Raw genomic sequence first — 17348 nt, forward strand, 5'->3', positions numbered from 1 at the left:
ATTGACCTACCACTGTGATTTAAAATGCAATATTTAGAGTTTTACTGCCAAAAAGGAGAGACTTGTTGCTGAACCTTTTCACCTTGCAATTGTCATACAAACACAATACCAAATTTCAAACAATCACAACAAGTTATACTATGGAGAAAAGAATGTGGATAGGTTGGCAAGTTGACTCTAATCGACCAAGGTATTGCTACGAAGAAAACAATGATGAACTATAGGCTCCCAATACTCCCCAGTTATTCAGAAAAGGTACAAGGTTTGAACATATTCCTTTTGTTTGCAGATACTTGTGCATCAATGTATCTTGCTTCGAGTAAACAGAAATGAGTCTTCTGACTGCCTTGGCTGATTATCTCCAATGATCCCTTTCCCTTATTGTTTAAATTGTTGCAATGGTTTGAAATGTGGCATTCTTGCAATTGTCCTGATGAGTGTCAGACAAAAAGCTTCAATGATGATATCACGATCCAGCAAGAGTTAAACTTTTACAAATCCTTCTGTGGGCAGTCAAAAAGTCTTAATACATGAGCTCACACAGGTGAAGCTGCTAAAAGTTACAATTGGCTGCGGTCAGACAGGATGCCTATTCTTATTCCCTGATTAAACCAGTTAAATCAAAAGCATGTGTCATTGGAAGCTTTCAACCAGACTTACTGGAATACATTGGGGCCAAATACTGTGGCGAGGTTGTAAATGGTCATTCGATTGGTCTTCTGGTCCGCAGCCACCTGGATCAGAAAGTGGCACAGGAATTTCAGCAGGGAATAGTTAACATCTGGAAGCTGCCTCAGGAGCCATTGTAACTCCTCTCGATCTCCGCTGCGGCCTGAAATGAAAATAAGAAATTAGTCTGTTTGAGCAGCAGTGCAACATACATCACTGCTCCCCTTTTACTGACCACTCCTTAAAATTCAAAGCAATGTTTCCCTGTATTTCAATTCCCAGTAAATTTGGTCAAGCTCTCTGTTACTAATTGTAAAGAAAGATTAGCATTTATATTACATGAAATTTACAGCACAGAAACTGGCTATTTGGCCCAAATGATTATTTATGCTGCTCATAGGCCTCCTCCCATTTTACTTCGTCTAACCCTATCCTGCGTCTTTTATGATCCCCTTGGGACATCCCAAAGCACTTTATAGCCAACGCTGTGCTTTTGAAATTAGCATAAGGCAGGGAATCCTAGTCAGTCAAATGCAGCACAGCAAGATCCCATAAGGATGGTGAACGGATAACAGCTTTTGTGGGTTTGGAAAACATTCAAAAAAAGGGAGAGAAAGTAACAATTTGTTATCTGGCTTAGTGATACACAGCAAGACTGTCCCACCTGTGAGAAAATATGAGTTTAATTGATTGGAGTGCCAAGGAGAAAATAGAAAATGCTGGAAACACCAAGCAGGTATTGCAGCAGCAATGAAGACAGGAACAGACAAGTTGACATATCAGGTCTGGACCTTTGCTCTGAACTAGCTTGGAGCCTGATCAGAGCTGATGGAATTGCACCAATAAGACTAAAACATTTTTTTCCTAACAGCTGCCATGAGTTTCCATCTTTGTGATGCTTTTGGTCTTTAGTTTCTGGCAGCCCTATCCCTCTGCCAGATGCCCATGGAAAAGGACATCCAGAGACAGAATTGCAACCTCATTCCACGACAACTGGTAAATATTTGCATTTTCTTGGAATGGAGGCAGAGGATATTTTTGTCATGAATGGCCTCACCTACAATGGGAAAGTATTATTCCTGAAGCAGCCGGCAGTTCACGGTTCAGGTCTGATTCATGCTTCTTGAGTGCAGCACCTTTCAACACTCTTTGGGTCTGCCTGGTACTCACCTTCATCCCATCTGCTCCAGTTTTTCACTTTAACAACCAATCCCCGCCAAACCCCTCTATACAACAAATGAACCAACTGATCCAGGAACGTCCATAATTGTAGTATGTTGAAAATTGCATTTTGAATTTTATCTACTTGAGGCCACCACATAAACATTTACCAGCAGAGGGTGTCTGGTCAAAAGAGAATATTAAAGAATAAATGATCCAGCTTGAGCAGTTCTCCTTCTAAATGCCTCTGGTTGAACATATAACCAGTTCTTTCCCAAAACGTCAGACTGATCTGTAACTTAACAAATCCCTCTAACTTTCCACCATGAAGGAAGTGAAAACAAGGGCTATAAGATGCTCAAGTGGGAAATCTTTCAGTAGGCAGAGGCAGGCCCCTCAATAGTTTTAGGAATATTTTGTTCTTCTAATGATTAAAATTATCCAGTGTTGGCTGCATTTACCTGTGAAAGTGCCGAATTATGGTCTGCTAATGCTAAAAGGAGAAGTCCCATGAGATCCACTTGAAGTTGCAAAGAGCATTGCAGTGCTCAAATAGTTAAATCTGTATCTGTCTAATCTACTAATTTGCTAAACTGCAAGAGCCATGTTACTTGAGCATTTCCTATGCAACTGTGACTTGGTTAATTGAGTATCATTACCCAAATGATCCTACAAAGCATGTCCCTTATCTGCTGAATGTATGTCTCCTCACAACTGACCCCATTCATCCGCCATTAACCAACTATTCAGGCCAATCTCCAGGTGGAGGGGATGAACGGTGAGTTCTACGCCACAATATTTCTTTGTATTTCAAGCACTTCATCTTGAAAGAACTTACATTTATATAGCACTCTGTCACCAAAGTCCATTCCAGTTAATGGACTACTTTTGAAGTGCGGTCACTGTTACAATGTAGTCAATTTGTACACAGCAAGCTCCCCCTAGCAGCATGTATAATACGAAGCAGGTAATGGAGACACTCACATCAAAGTCAAAAAGTTGTGGCTTCAATCTCACTCTGGAGATGAGAGCAAAATATCTCAGTGTCACTCCTGGTCAGAGCCTCACTGTCAGAGCTGCCATCCTATGAATGAGATGTTAAACTGAGACCCTATCTGCTCACTTGGGTGGAGCTAAAAGATACCATGGCACAATTTTAAAAGTGAGCAGGGGAGTTCTCCCTGGTGTCTTGGTCAGTATTTAAACTTTATTCATCATCACAAACACAGACTATCACATCATTTTTGCAATGCTGCTTGTGGGGACCTACTTTGTACAAACTGGCTGCTGCTTTTCCCACATTTCAAATGTATTTTGCATGGGGTTTTGGGATGTTCTGAATTCGGAAAAGGGTCTAGGCAAATGCAAGTCTTTGCTTTGTTTATCCTAATAGCAAAACACAACAACAGGCACGTGTGACATGCACATGCACACACACATGCACACATACATACACATGTAGACGCACACACACACAAACACATCATACAGATAAAATCTACTATTTATTGCTTTGGTGTGAAGAAGCTGTGAAGGAGGTGCTATTGCACAGTTGGTTGTATCACTGCCTCTGAGTCAGAAGCTCCTGGTTCAAGTCCCACTCCAGGTCTTGATGGCCAAGGAAGGGGTATTTATAACATGTTCAAACAGGCAGGGCTTCAGCTTGGAAGTGCTTGCAACATACACCAATGGCAAGAGCAGGAGAGATTCCTGGTCCACTCCATGACGGAGAGGAACTCAGAGCCTCAACCATAGCTCCAGGTGATATCAAAACCATCAACTCAGATCTCTGGGGACGCTGTCTGCTGTGTTGGCTAGACAGCTGGTCTGGAGCAGATCTGTGCCAACAGCACAGTATGTAATTCCTGTCCCAGCAGTGGAAGAATTTGGAGGCAAGGGAGTGAGATGTGGATGGGGGTGGTGGTGGCAGCTACACAGCAAGACACTCTGGGAAAAGGAACTGCACCCTGCAATGTGGTGAATTCAGGAGGTGCCTTCTTGACCTATCCAACGTGGGTGTGTTGGCATTGTGGATCTGACCTGTCTTTGTACAGAGAACTGAAGAAGAGGAAAGGAGCATGTGGCGACAGGTAAAAGAGTGTGACATTAACTCGTTAGGAGTTCAGAAAGTCAGAAAGTAATTTTCAAATTCCAACTCTCAAACACCAGCTACCTCGAAGAAAACAGTGAGAAAATAACAGAGGGCACCCAAGCAGCCTGTGCATCACTTTAACTAACACGCTACAGAAAGACTAGCTCTGTTAACTTTGTTCCATAGCAGTATTGCAGCTACACATCCTTACAACATCATCTTGTATTGCACAACATTCAAATTCAAAGACTAAACGTCCAATGCTCCAATGGAGCTGATTAGTATGTGATCAAGTATTTATTATTTCCCCATTGCCTGGAGAGACACAATTATCATCTGACTTGATGTTAATCGCTCCTGGATATGAAACCTCCCAGACACAGGAAGGTCAGTTGGTGCAATGGTCTCGTTTTATGTGACTGACCATGTTATACCTCCCAACGATTATAAATGTTAGTCAAAATAGCTTCTCCCAACTGGGTGATAAAGCACGTACCAAGTTTAGACAAACTACAGCAACATGGGGTGGGTGGAATGCACTGATTGTGCCATTCTCATTTTGAACACACATATGCATACACACACAGACAGAGACAGATAAACACACACACACACGCACAGAGACAGACAGACACACACATACACACACACACACAAACACAGATGCACAGACACACACAGATATACAGATACATAAACCCAAACACACACATAGACACATGCTGACAGATCTACATAGACGCACACATACACAGATACACACACACACATACATAGACACACACGCAGACACACATACACAAAAAACACACACTCAGTCTTCACAATTACAGGTAGACAGCTGGATACACGTAAAATAGTGACAGAAGATATGACCAAAGGCAGGAAGGAGATTAACTTGCTCGCTCGTTAGCCAACTGCATGTGCTGGTCGGGTTCCATTACGGTAACTCAGCTTCTGATATGGGCAAAAAAGCTGAACTCCAGAGATGAGGTGAATGACTGCCCTTGATATCAAGGCATCATTGTACCGAGGGTGGCATTAAGGAGCTCTAGACAAACTGGCATCAATGGGAATTGGGGGAATATGCCAGAGTCATGCCAGGCACAGAGGAAGATGGCACAGAGGCAGATGAGGCCAATCATTTGCAGTAGCTCCTCAGGGTAATGTCTTAGGTCCAACCATCTTCAATTGCTTCATTAATGACCTTCCTTCCATCATAAGGTCAGACGTAGATATGTTCACCGACAATAGCACCATGTTCAGCACCAATCACAACATCTTAGATACTGAAATCAAATACAGACGCTGGGAATTCTGTACTATGTAAATCACCTCCTAATTCCCCAAAGCCTCTCCAACATCTACAGGACATAAGTCAGGAGTGTGATGGAATACTCCTCACTTGCCTGGTTGGGAGCAGCTCCAATATCAACAACAACAACAAAAGTTTGGCAATGTGCATGGACAAAACATCCCCATTGATTGGCACTGTATCCACTCAAGTGCAGGCGGTTATCTCAGGGCTCAATTACTAGGGCCTGAGATTCTAGGGGTCCCACTATAGGTGGGGGGAGCAGCTGGGCCACTAGGATCTGGAGCCGGGCACTGTAATTTCTTTAAAAACCAAAAGAACTGTGGATGCTGTAAATCAGGAACAAAAACAAAGTTGCTGGAAAAGCTCAGCAGATCTGGCAGCATCTGCGAAGGAGAAAACAGAGTTAACGTTTCAGGTCCAGTGACTCTTCCTCAGAACTTTAATTTCTTTTCCTGCCCTTGTAATCCACCACCCTCTACACTCACTTCCTCCACCACCAACTCACAGTGATAGCAGTGTGCACCATCTATGTGACACACAGGGGCAACAGATACATGGGAACACCGCCACCTGCAATTTCCCCTCCAAGCTACTCACCATCCTGATTTGGAAATATATCCTTCAGTATCACTGCACTAAAATCCTGGAATTCCCTCCCTAATGGCATCGTGGTTGCTGCTATATCACACAGAACGCACTGGTTCAGGATGGGTAATTAGAGATGGGCGATAAATGCTGGCCACACCTGTGATGTGCACAGCGATGGGCTGAATGGGTTCCTTATACGTGTATGATTCTGTGAGTGGAGCTGTTGTTCCAGGGGTAGCTCATACTTGAGTGTAGCTGGGTCCAAAGGATGATGCTCAAGTTGGAAGCCATTGAGCAGTTCAAGGTGGGTGAGGTCAGGTCTTCCTGGCGACTATTGAAAGACCATCAGTTGCAAAGTTTGCTGATCCCCTTCCATCCTCAGGATTGCTTCTACCGGTAGGGAGGGCTTTCAGGAACGGAGCCTGAAAAAGCTACCAGGGCAATCACTCTTTGCCTTGAAAATCCACGGCCAATTTGTACAGCTGGAAAAGTGACCCAAATGCAGAAGTTGGTGGAAAAGGTACAATTTATGGCGCAAATGAAAACCTGAAGGACATCAGATGTTTAGTATTTCGCTGTTCAACTCACCCAGGTCACATTATGACTGATGTGAAAAAAGGTAACCTGTGGAGAGATGGGTGAGGATATTATAGTGGATTCACGCAGGGAAAAGGCACCACAATTAAACTGAAAATGTGTCCTGCTTTAGCCATGGGGTGCAGAACATAACTGTGTGTACAACAACATTACCAATATGGCCCAGCCTGAACTGGACGTCAAAACCTGATGATGTTTTAAATTATATGGATACAATTTAACTTAAAACTTTGGACAATAAAACTAAGATAATTCTGTTATCTAAATCACGCCACAAGTTCTTTATTGTTTAAATCATGTGCAAACTCATCAGACACTTATCAGGTCCTCTGAGGCAGTCACAGATCTTCCAAAAGCAGGGAGTTAACCAACTCGAGCCGTCTTTTTTTTCCAAATCAGACAAAAACAATGAGACGATTTCAAACTGAAGCCAATATTTTGGTATTCCCGATACAGACACCCAAAAAACAAAAGTGGAGACGAATGGTTGAGGACATTAAAGATTGCTTTGTTTTATTTATTTTAATTTTAGCTCAAATGTTTAGTTTTCTATGTACCATCTTGTACAAGGTCACCAAGTTAACAACTGGCTTCTAACCTAGGCTTCACTATGTAGGGCGGCACGGTGGCTCAGTGGTTAGCACTGCTGCCTCACAGCGCCAGGGACCTGGGTTTGATTCCAGCCTCGTGCAACTGTCTGTGTGGAGTTTGCACATTCTCCCCGTGTCTGTGTGGGTTTTCTCTGGGTGCTCCGGTTTCCGCCCACAGTCCAAAGATGTGCAGACTAGGTGGATTGGCTATGCTAAATTGCCGCTTCTGTTCAGGGATGTGTAGATTAGGCAGATGGGCCTGGGTGGGATGCTGTGACATTCAGTGTGGACTTGTTGGGCCAAAGGGCCTGTTTGCACACTGTAGGGATTCTATGATAAGACTTTGCTTGGCATTCATGTGGTGATAGATGACAGATGATAGAGCTATATTGACCTGTGACATGAAATCACCGAGCTTTTAACTGTTCTTTTCCCAGCCCTGTCCCAGTCAAAAGATGCCCATGAAACATGAAATTAACCCTCGCAGTACTGACTTCAACTTGAACATGCATCTTCCAAAATTATAAATACAGTCAAGTGAAGCTGTCGTCAAGAAGCAGAACACTGCTGAGGCTGAAATAAAATTAGAAAATGCTGCAAATACTCAACAGGTTATGGCAGCATCTATCTTCAGCCACTGCATTGTTCCTGTGAGAGTATCCATCAAAGTTTGAGGAAACAAAATCTCCTCTTTCAATTAAGCAATTTGCAGCCTCTGGATTTGACACTGAGATTCACAATTCCACACCATATTCTTTGCTCCATTTCATTTCCTTTTCTTTGCTGACTTCATTTTTTTCTTAAGCACACAAGCTCAGGGCACAAATCTTTTTGTTTCTTTTCTTGCCTCCAACTCCACTCTCTTTGACCCTGAAGGTTAACTTTTCTGTCAATCATATCTCTTTTCTCTTCCACCTTATCACAGATCATCCTTCTGCCCTTCTTCCCCACCCAGCTCCTTGCTCAGGGCCTAATGCATCTTTAAATTTTCCTACTTCTGATGAAAGGTCACAGATGTGAAATGTTAACTCTCTTCATCTCGCAGCACCTCCAGTGTTTCCTGTTTATATTTGAATTGAAGCCCAGCGAAGAGTCTGTTCACTTTCCACTTCGACTCAAAGTTAGCCACATTTGAGAGGCAGCTGCTATGAGGCAAAAACAGAATGATGCATCCCACCAACCTCCAGTTGTTTTGATGTCCATTCCACTTTTCAGTCAGAAGTCACACGACACCAAGTTATTTAAAACCACAAGCTTTTGGAGCGCTGCTCCTTCATCTGGTGAAGTGAGTCCAATTTTCAGGAGGAACTTCATTCTGAAGGCCAGGATTCCCTGCAGAAATTGCAGGAGTCTTGTATGTTCAATGGTTAAGTGATTTGGAATGCAATAACACTGCCCCTTTTTTCTGGCATTTACAACTCCTGCCCACCAGGGATGATGTGAGCCATCAGATTAGCATCTGGGGCACAGGGATGTCAGTTTTAGTCCCAGATTAGCCCACTCAAGCGTCACTGTCAGAAGGTCATGGGTTCAAACCGCACCCTGGGGCTATCAGTACCATAATCTTTAGCAAACAAAAAACAAAAATTGCTGGAGAAATTCAACAGATCTGGCAGCCTCTGTGGAGAGAAAGCAAACTTAACATTCCAAGTCTCGTGACCCTTATTTTTATTTTCGGTTTTCTGGCATCCACAGTTCTTTGTCTTATTTTAGTACATAATCTTCGTTGGCACACTGGGCAGCACTGAGGGATAGCTATTTTCAGGGCTGGAAAACATCGTAACTCATTATTTTCATAGATACAGTGAATTCTTTTCTAACATTGCTATCAACATTTTTTGTGTTGCATTGTATTAATTTTGTATTGCATTGTTACAAACAGTTTTGATCAAATATGTGAACGTTGCTGTTGGTTAGTTTGATTCAGTGGGCGGCATTCCTGTGTGTAAATTAGAAGGTATTGGGTTCAAGCTGCGCTAGACAGAATGGAATCTCTGGACCACAATCTAGAGTAATGATCCCAGTGCAGTTCTGAGGGAGTGCTGCACTGTTGAAGGTGAAGATTTTTCAGGTGAGCTGCTAAACTGAGGCTCTGTCTATCCTGTCAAGAGAACACACATTATCCCATTGAAATCGTGTAGAAGACCAGTGGCAACCTTCCTGATGATCTGACCAACACTTCTCCATCAACCAATGTCTAATAAAATCAGGTATTCTGGATCCTACCTCAGTTCTAGTTGTGGACCTGGTTGTGCACAAATTACCAATTAAATATTACTAAAAAAAATGTTTTATTGAAGCATTTTGTCTTCCGCTGATTAGGACAATTCACAAGAATACCAATGCAAACGAAACATGACCCTTTTGTACCATATCAGAAGAGAATGTCAACTGGTGGGCAAATGGACTCATTGGTAGTGTCATTCCCGTGGAGATGCAGCAGTTAAATGTTGTCTTGACAGTTAACTGCCGAGTTTTAATTTTAAATAAGGAAGAATGATTCATCAATACATTGCCCTGTGAACTGAGCTGGAGAATGGTGCCATCTGTTTTGTGAAGTTGAAACAGACACAATGCAAGTACATGCTCCTTCTGCCTGCAAAGAACTGGGCCCTCTGTCTTAATATTTCTAGCTTCTAGTACATCCACACTGCGAGCCTGACTGACAATCTTAAATTGATTATCAACTTAATTAGTAACACACTCGGAAGTATTTATTGAATGCTGTCCAATCGGGGAGGTTGGACATGGTATTTTGGTTTCTGCAAAACTGAGCTGTTTGGATTCAGTTTAGCAATCAAGTGTTTTTTTTCCTCTAATAACTACACTGCAAAAAGTATTCACTTGGGTGTAAAGTGCTTTGGGGTGTCTTGAAGTAGGAGAAGGTGTTATTATCAGTCTTTCTCTCCCTTCTTTGTTTCCTAATGCTCGCTCATCTCCACTTTCTGGCATCAGACTGAAACCTTGATACTTTAATTGTTAAATGAACCGGTCACATGGCCAGCACAGACAGATATCAATCTCTGCACAATGGGCCTGTTTAGGGGCAAAATTAACACTGACTTACTTCAAATTGACCCTGACTTGCCAAGGACTGAATAGGACAGGGGATACAATACACAACACAATACGTTTGGTTTGGATGGGATTCGGTTAGTTTTCGAAGCATTCAACATTTTCTGTTTCCAATGCAATGGTTCCTATCATCGGAAAGATGCTCTCAATTCAACAGAGAACAACGTGGCAATGGGTAAAGTTTCAGAATTCTCACTACTCCTGAAAAAAGTAACTGATATGACCTTAAGTATAATGTGTGCATGAGACTGCAAGATGGTCAAACTCATTATCCACTCAGTCCGGCCGTGATCTAAGCAGGTTCCTAATGGTTTTCACGGACAAACCATCACCTCAACAGGCCAGGCCATTCAGTGTTACCTATGAGCAGTTTCCTGGGGGATTCCCAGGAATGGAAGAACATCTGTCTACCCAAACATGATTCCCTGAGTCAGACATTTTGGGGTCTCCAGGAGCTGGGCTGTCTAGACCTCAGTGGGACCTTTGCCAATTAGTCTGACAGTGAAGGCCATTGTATCCAGTCTCCTGAACGGATCTAGTAGGACTTACTGCGGGGCAATCCACTTGACGATCCACTGAAGATAAAGTAACACATAAAAAAAACTTGAAGGCAGGAACCAGCAAATAATACTTTTCTGGCGTCTTGACATTGGGCCCAGGGAATGTACAGATTTAGAGGAAAACCACTCAATTATGAATGCACATACTGGTGCAATATCACACTGGCACTCATCTGTCTCAGGAGCTGAGCTGCAAAGTGTAGCTGGGATGTCCAGGATAGGCTGGGCTTGATTCAGCCATGCTGATGAGGTGGGAGCGGGTGAGGATCAACTGGAGCCCCATGTCCCTGTTGGATTAACATTTCAGGGCCAGACCAAGACTTGGGCCCAAAACACAGACCAAGAGAAAACCTCAGATACATATCTCGGCCTCCTGGCTTGCAACCCTTAGAAATGATGGGGTGTGGCTATTGCATTGGCCTCGATTAGTTTTAAAGCCGGCAAATAGAAATAGAAGTGAAGGAGCGATAAGCTGATGTACGTATTGATTTGCAGGACATGAACTGTGCCTGCAGAGGGTGCTACAACTATTCTGCCAAACATGGTGGCTTGGGGAAAGTTGGTCATTCAGTTAATGGGCTTCTGGAAAGGAAAACATTGTTTGTAATGAAATACTTGTCAACTGGCCAATACTTGTTTTGATTGGCTACGTTACTGATTAAACCTAACTCTGAATGCAAGCGAATACAAGCATGGGAAATCAGCTCTGTTGTTTAAAAAAGGACCAAGTGGAGAGATATGGTGCGCAGATACGAAATGACCCACAGGATGGGAAGGTCAAGGTTATTGTTATTGGCTATTCCTCGGAGGCACGGATGATTGTCTTCCATGGGTCTGAAGATGGCTGGACGGGGCTGACTGGAGATCGTGAAGACTTTTCCAGAAGGAAAAACCAGAAAAAAAACGTGAATGACATGTACTGGTCTGAATTGCTAACCTCAGAACAGTGCTCTGGTATTTTCATTTCCAGGTACTGCTGTTTATTTTGCCGGTTTTTCTCCCTGAACCACCCGCTGTTCTCACTGTCTGTCTTTGTTTTGACGTTGTGGGCCTCAGAATGCTGGGAGTCTTCCTACAGCCTCTGCCTCTGATTGGTCCAGTCCAGCGCGACGGTCTCCCAGGATTTAACTCCAATGTTGCATTTCTCCATGTTTCAGCACATCCCTGAAGCGTTTCATCCATCCTTCTCTGGTGTGGCTGCCCTGAACTGAATCTTTGGAAGGACCCCTTTCCCAAGAACCTCAGCTTCAGGCCGCCATATGCAAGGGACCACCAGCCAAGTGTGGGAGAAGATCCTCACTCCTAAACAGAAGGTGAGTAGTCTGTTTTTCCAGACCGGTTATTTTGCATTGAAAATATGCTGTGAACTATACTGCTCTCAACATTTCTTCCTGAGGTTTTATTTACACCTTGGCAGTTTTTCAAGAAGTGTAAAATGCAAGGTGTTGTGGTGTGATTTTGACTCCAACAGTTTATCTTACCTGGTGATAATGCTTATGTCATCACCGGTAGCATGACAATCTACAGGGGATGTTGCAGGATTGAAGAATCCAACAGAAGTTCATTACAGCTCACTGGTATATGCAGACCTCAGATTACAAATGAGCAGCATGCTTCCAGTAGGGTGTCATGCTTCTAGTGCTCCTGGTTGGGGTGGAGTATGAGGTCTTCATGCCCTCAGGCCACATGCTAAGATGGTGAAGATCTCCTAAGCATGCCTCTTAATGGTATATTTGTAACACCTACAGAGGCACTTGGTCATTGGCAACTTTGTGATTTTTTTCAGTATCTCCAGCTTACTACAGAATCCTTACCCAGTCATGAGAATTTCCACTGTCTTTTGGAGGAACAAGTTTCAGATTTCCAACACCCTTTGTGTGAAAACATGCTCCCTGGTTTCACTTCAAAATAGCCTGGCTCAAATTTTAAAGTGTGCCTGCCTGTTCAAGGGGATTAATGGAGGACAGGGTGAGGGGACTGGGGTTTGCCACAGGAATAGTTGAACCACCAGAGCCAGGCTGTTCAGGGGCAATGTCATGAAGCATTTCATAATGTGGCTCAGTGGTTAGCACTGCTGCGTCACAGCGCCAGGGACCCGGGTTAGATCCCAGCCTCGGGTGACTATCTGTGTGGAGTTTGCACGTTCTCCCTGTGTCTGCTTGGGATTCCTCCTGGTGCTCTGGTTTCCTCCCACCGTCCAAAGAAGTGCAGGCTGGTTGGATTAGCCATGCTAAATTATCCATAGTGTCCAGGGTTGTGCAGGCTAGGTCAGTTAGCCATGGGAAATACAGGGTTACAAAGAAAGGTTGGGATGTTGTTCGGAGGATCAGTGCAGGCTCAATGGGCTGAATGGCTCTTTCTGCACTGTAGGGATTCTGTGATTCTATTTCCTGACTGAAAGTCGGCGGGTGGGGTGGAAATCCAGAACTCTCTGTCTCAAGAAGCTGTTTAGTTGGGAATAAATTGAAAATATCAAAACTGAGATTGATATTTGTTAAACTACAATTAGAAGGGAGCTGAAACCAAAGTGGGTCAGAGGGGTTAAAATAGACAGAATAGACAGAAAGGCTGAATAGTCTATTCAACATTTGTATGTAGTGGCAGGTGCTGGCCACTGGATGGAGCAGTCTAGTATAGAAGATTTTTTGAGCCCATTTTCAGGCAATTTGTTCCAGTCCGATTATTAAAAGCATTCCCTGCACCCCCAGCACCATGGTCAGTCTGTTCTGTATCTTTATCAATTGGTTCCTCTGTGTCTTGCTTTCCTGACACTGTCCTTTCCTAAGCGCTGTCTTAAAAGGGCAGGTCTGTTTAATATGGAGCTTGCATTTCTCACACACACACACACACACACACACACACACACACACACACACAGCGCTCCACAGTGGGGTGGGATCAGGGGTTTCATGACCAAAATCATTGCTAACACTCAACAACGTTCCCATCTTCCAACCACGTTCACTGCCTCCCACTCCCCCTCCCTGACCCTCCTCAGCCACGTTCACTGCCTCCCATTCCCCACCCCCTGACCCTCCTCAACCACATTCATCACCCTCCCATTCCCCACCCCCGACCCTCCTCAACCACATTCATCACCCTCCCATTCCCCCTCCCTGACCCTCCTCAGCCACGTTCACTGCCTCCCATTCCCCATCCCCTGACCCTGCTCAACCACATTCATCACCCACCCATTCCCCACCCCCTGAACCTCCTCAACCACGTTCACTGCCTCCCACTCCCCCTCCCTGACCCTCCTCAGCCACGTTCACTGCCTCCCATTCCCCATCCCCTGAACCTCCTCAACCACATTCATCACCCTCCCATTCCCCCTCCCTGACCCTCCTCAACCACATTCATCACCCTCCCATTCCCCCTCCCTGACCCTCCTCAGCCACGTTCACTGCCTCCCATTCCCCATCCCCTGACCCTCCTCAACCACATTCATCACCCTCCCATTCCCCACCCCCTGACCCTCCTCAACCACATTCATCACCCTCCCATTCCCCATCCCTGACCCTCCTCAACCACACTCATCGTCTTCCCAGGCCCCGTTCCCCCATCCTCCATCAATCCTCTCTTCAACCGTGCTGTCATTAAAATGATCACTGGAGCGAGAGTCGATTCTTCCCAGTCAGAAAAGGGTAATTGCCACCCATCTTTCGCCGTCGCAGAAATGAATTGAGATCCACTCTGGGACAGAATCCCTGACGGGGTTCCCCCCCCACCATCGTTACAAGGCCCACCTATGGCACACCCATCACTGATGCCAACATCAGCGCTGCCCATTTTCTCTCTCTGTCTCTATCACTTACCCTGATAGAGCTGCATGAACTGTGAGTGTAGCCTGGAGACAACGAGTGAGTCGGGGAGCTCCCGCAGGAACAGCTTGAGTAGGCTGGCGACTGAGCAGACATCGGCCTCCTGGACCAGATCTGGTTTCACCCCCATGTCGTACCTCTGCCGCAGTCTCTCCACCACCCTCACGTTTCCATTCACCCGAAAGAGGCCTTCTTGGTCCAGCCCTGTGAGAGACAAGCCACCACAGATTCTGAGTCGCAGTGTATGACATATCTTTTGATCCACATCTGTCATGCCACAAAATAATTATGCATCTTCAGTCAATAGAAGTCTTTCCTACATTACAACAGAGATGACAACTCAAGCACATCATTGATTATCAAGTATATTTTATATACCGGAGCCTCACAGAAATGACTCTACTTCCTGTGGACATGGTTTTCTGCTTTTAACTTAAAACGCAGGAGTGAGTGTCTTAAGTACTGACTCACACGCTGCTCCCACCCTGACATAACTCACCCAATCATCTGCCAATCAGACATGGAGAGCAGATGGGTGAACATGGACATCTTTCTCGGTCTATTACAGATTTTGACGTTAAAGCCTTGGTTTGCCAACCCAAGGCAGGAAGCTTGTCATTCTAAAGTCTGCCAGTCCAGACTCCTGGAATCCTTAACCCTGGAATTCCCTCTCTAACGGCATTACAGATGTTCCCACACCAAATGGACTGCAGTGCTTCAAGAGGGCAGCTCACCATCACCTTCACAAGGGGAAACTAGGGATGGTCAATGAATGCTGCACAACGACCCACGATAGAATGAAAAAGAGTTGATCTAACTGTGTAAGGCAAGATTTATTTTCTTCTCAGGGGTTGGAGGTCACCTCGTGAGGTGAAGGGAGGGGTGTGGCTTTGAGAGGCCACCAGTTGGGAAACTAGCCATCTTTCTCGCCCAAGTTGGCATGTCACGGTTCTCGCGACCATCAATTGACCGTTTAACGTACGTGTGAACATATTCTTTCTGTCTGCACAGAACATTAATATATGACGCTTCCAAGATAGTCAAATGTGCCAGACTGCAGGCATGACTGACAATACCAAATTGGTCATCAGCACACTTCCTCACATATCCAGGATTATCAGCAAATGTTGTCCAATTGCACATTCACATCTAAAGTTATGCGCTGTATTGTGGTTAGTTACAGTCAGTACCTTGCCTGTTGCAAACTGCTGAAGGATCACACTGTTTGATCTTATCCATCAGTCTTTGGGATGGTGCAGCTACACTCCTAGCATCACACTGACACTGAAATTAATTTACCACGTGACTTATTAGTATGACAGGCAGAATGTCTTTTTGGTTTGAAGGAAGCATCCTGTTAGTGGCGAACTCAATTTGTGTTACTACAGCTAACTTCACCTATTGCTCAGACTTTGAGATACCTTCCCCATTGAGGGTAAGTCTGAACTACTGTCAGTGGGAGCCTTTGAGGACCCAGGAAGGCTTTGAGACCTGATGAGGAAAGTGATTGGAAATGGGTATGAGAGCAGAGGATCAAACAGATGTGTGAAATGCATAAAATAATGGCTCAGTAAATTGTTCTATAATTTATTCTCTATAATTGCTGTATAATTGCTGTATAATTGATTCTCATGGACTGGCAAAGCTAATATTGTAAGAAAGGCACATTAAAAACAAACACATTGATTACTAATGAGTGAGCTTGTCCATTCAAGGTAGGCCATTCAGCCCACCAAACCCATGCTGACTTATCCAGTTAGACCTACACTCCTTGCTCTTTCGCCATAGGCTTGATCATTTTTGTTTCACTTCAGAAGCGTTAGTCTGGTTCCCATTTGAAAGTTGCCATTAAATGTGCCTCCATTCAAACCATATATTCCAGATCGCAACTGGTTGTATAGAAATGATTCTCTTTATTTCCATTATGTGTTCTTTAACTAATTATTTAATTAATTTTCCTTTGACAGCACAGTCCAAACCTACAACCTCTACTGTTCAGAAGGACGGGGAGGGGGGGGGTCAGATTCATGGCAAGCCCAACATCTGCATGCTCCCTTCCAAACCATGCACCATCCCGACTTGGAAATATATTACTTTTCCTTCAGTGTTGCTGGGTCCAAATTCTGGAACTCCATCCCTAATAGCACAGTGGGTCTCCCAACACCAAAAAGAATTGCAGCCATTCGAGAAGTCCGCTCACCACCAACTTTTCAAGGGCAATTAAAGATGGACAATAAATGCTGGTCCAACTAAAAAATCCCACATCTGGTGAACATTTAAAAAAAAACTTAGATCTGCATCCCATAGTTATTGCCAATGGAAAGTTCCATTCAAGATCTTTTGTAATTTTGAACTTAAGGCTCAATCATTTTGAATACGCCAATAAAATTGAGCCTATTAATTATCAGCACAGATCCAAGCGCACATCATGGCTTTCTGTTCAACTGTTGACATAAAACCCAAATTCATCGATGTAAGCATCAAGCCACACAACAAAAGAGAATCCGTGACAAAGACATGGAGTTGATAGAAAGGGCTGGAGACAATCGCTTGGGCTTTCCCTGGGTTTAATTCTCATTTAAGATTGGCAGCAGTTTGCAAACCCACAGGCTTTAGAGAGGTACTGATGCAACTGACAACATGGGAGATCTGCTTGTCTGGTTTGTAAAATTACTCTGGTGGAAGTATTGTTTATCTTGCCACCTCTTTTTCCTGTGGAAACCAAGCAGAAAGAGTGTGTGCATGAAACTTCAGCGACCTTAGGTTAGCTGAATACTTTCTGTCACCTTATGCGCCTAACAGATATCAAAACAAAGTGAAGATGTTTAACAGCTGACAGTCTGCTCCAGGAAAACAAACATTGTCCCAAACTACAAC

General features: G+C 44.2%; 1 protein-coding gene across 4 annotated transcripts in view; it reads right to left on the reverse strand.

Annotated features, from left to right (window-relative positions):
• fam13a (family with sequence similarity 13 member A) overlaps positions 1–17348 on the reverse strand; it is a 189161-nt gene that overhangs the window by 138570 nt on the left and 33243 nt on the right. For all 4 annotated transcript variants that reach the window (XR_007263291.1, XM_048603250.1, XM_048603264.1 and 1 more), the window contains 2 exons: positions 14466–14675; positions 661–832 (listed from right to left, as the gene is read on the reverse strand). Coding sequence is in view for 3 of the 4 variants with exons in the window: in XM_048603250.1 (XP_048459207.1) it covers positions 661–832; positions 14466–14675 (382 nt within the window). In the remaining variant the exon portion in view is untranslated. The remainder of the gene's footprint in view (positions 1–660; positions 833–14465; positions 14676–17348) is intronic.

Source organism: Rhincodon typus, chromosome 1, assembly GCF_021869965.1.
Source record: "Rhincodon typus isolate 14 chromosome 1, sRhiTyp1.1, whole genome shotgun sequence".
Taxonomy (NCBI): Eukaryota; Metazoa; Chordata; class Chondrichthyes; order Orectolobiformes; family Rhincodontidae; genus Rhincodon; species Rhincodon typus.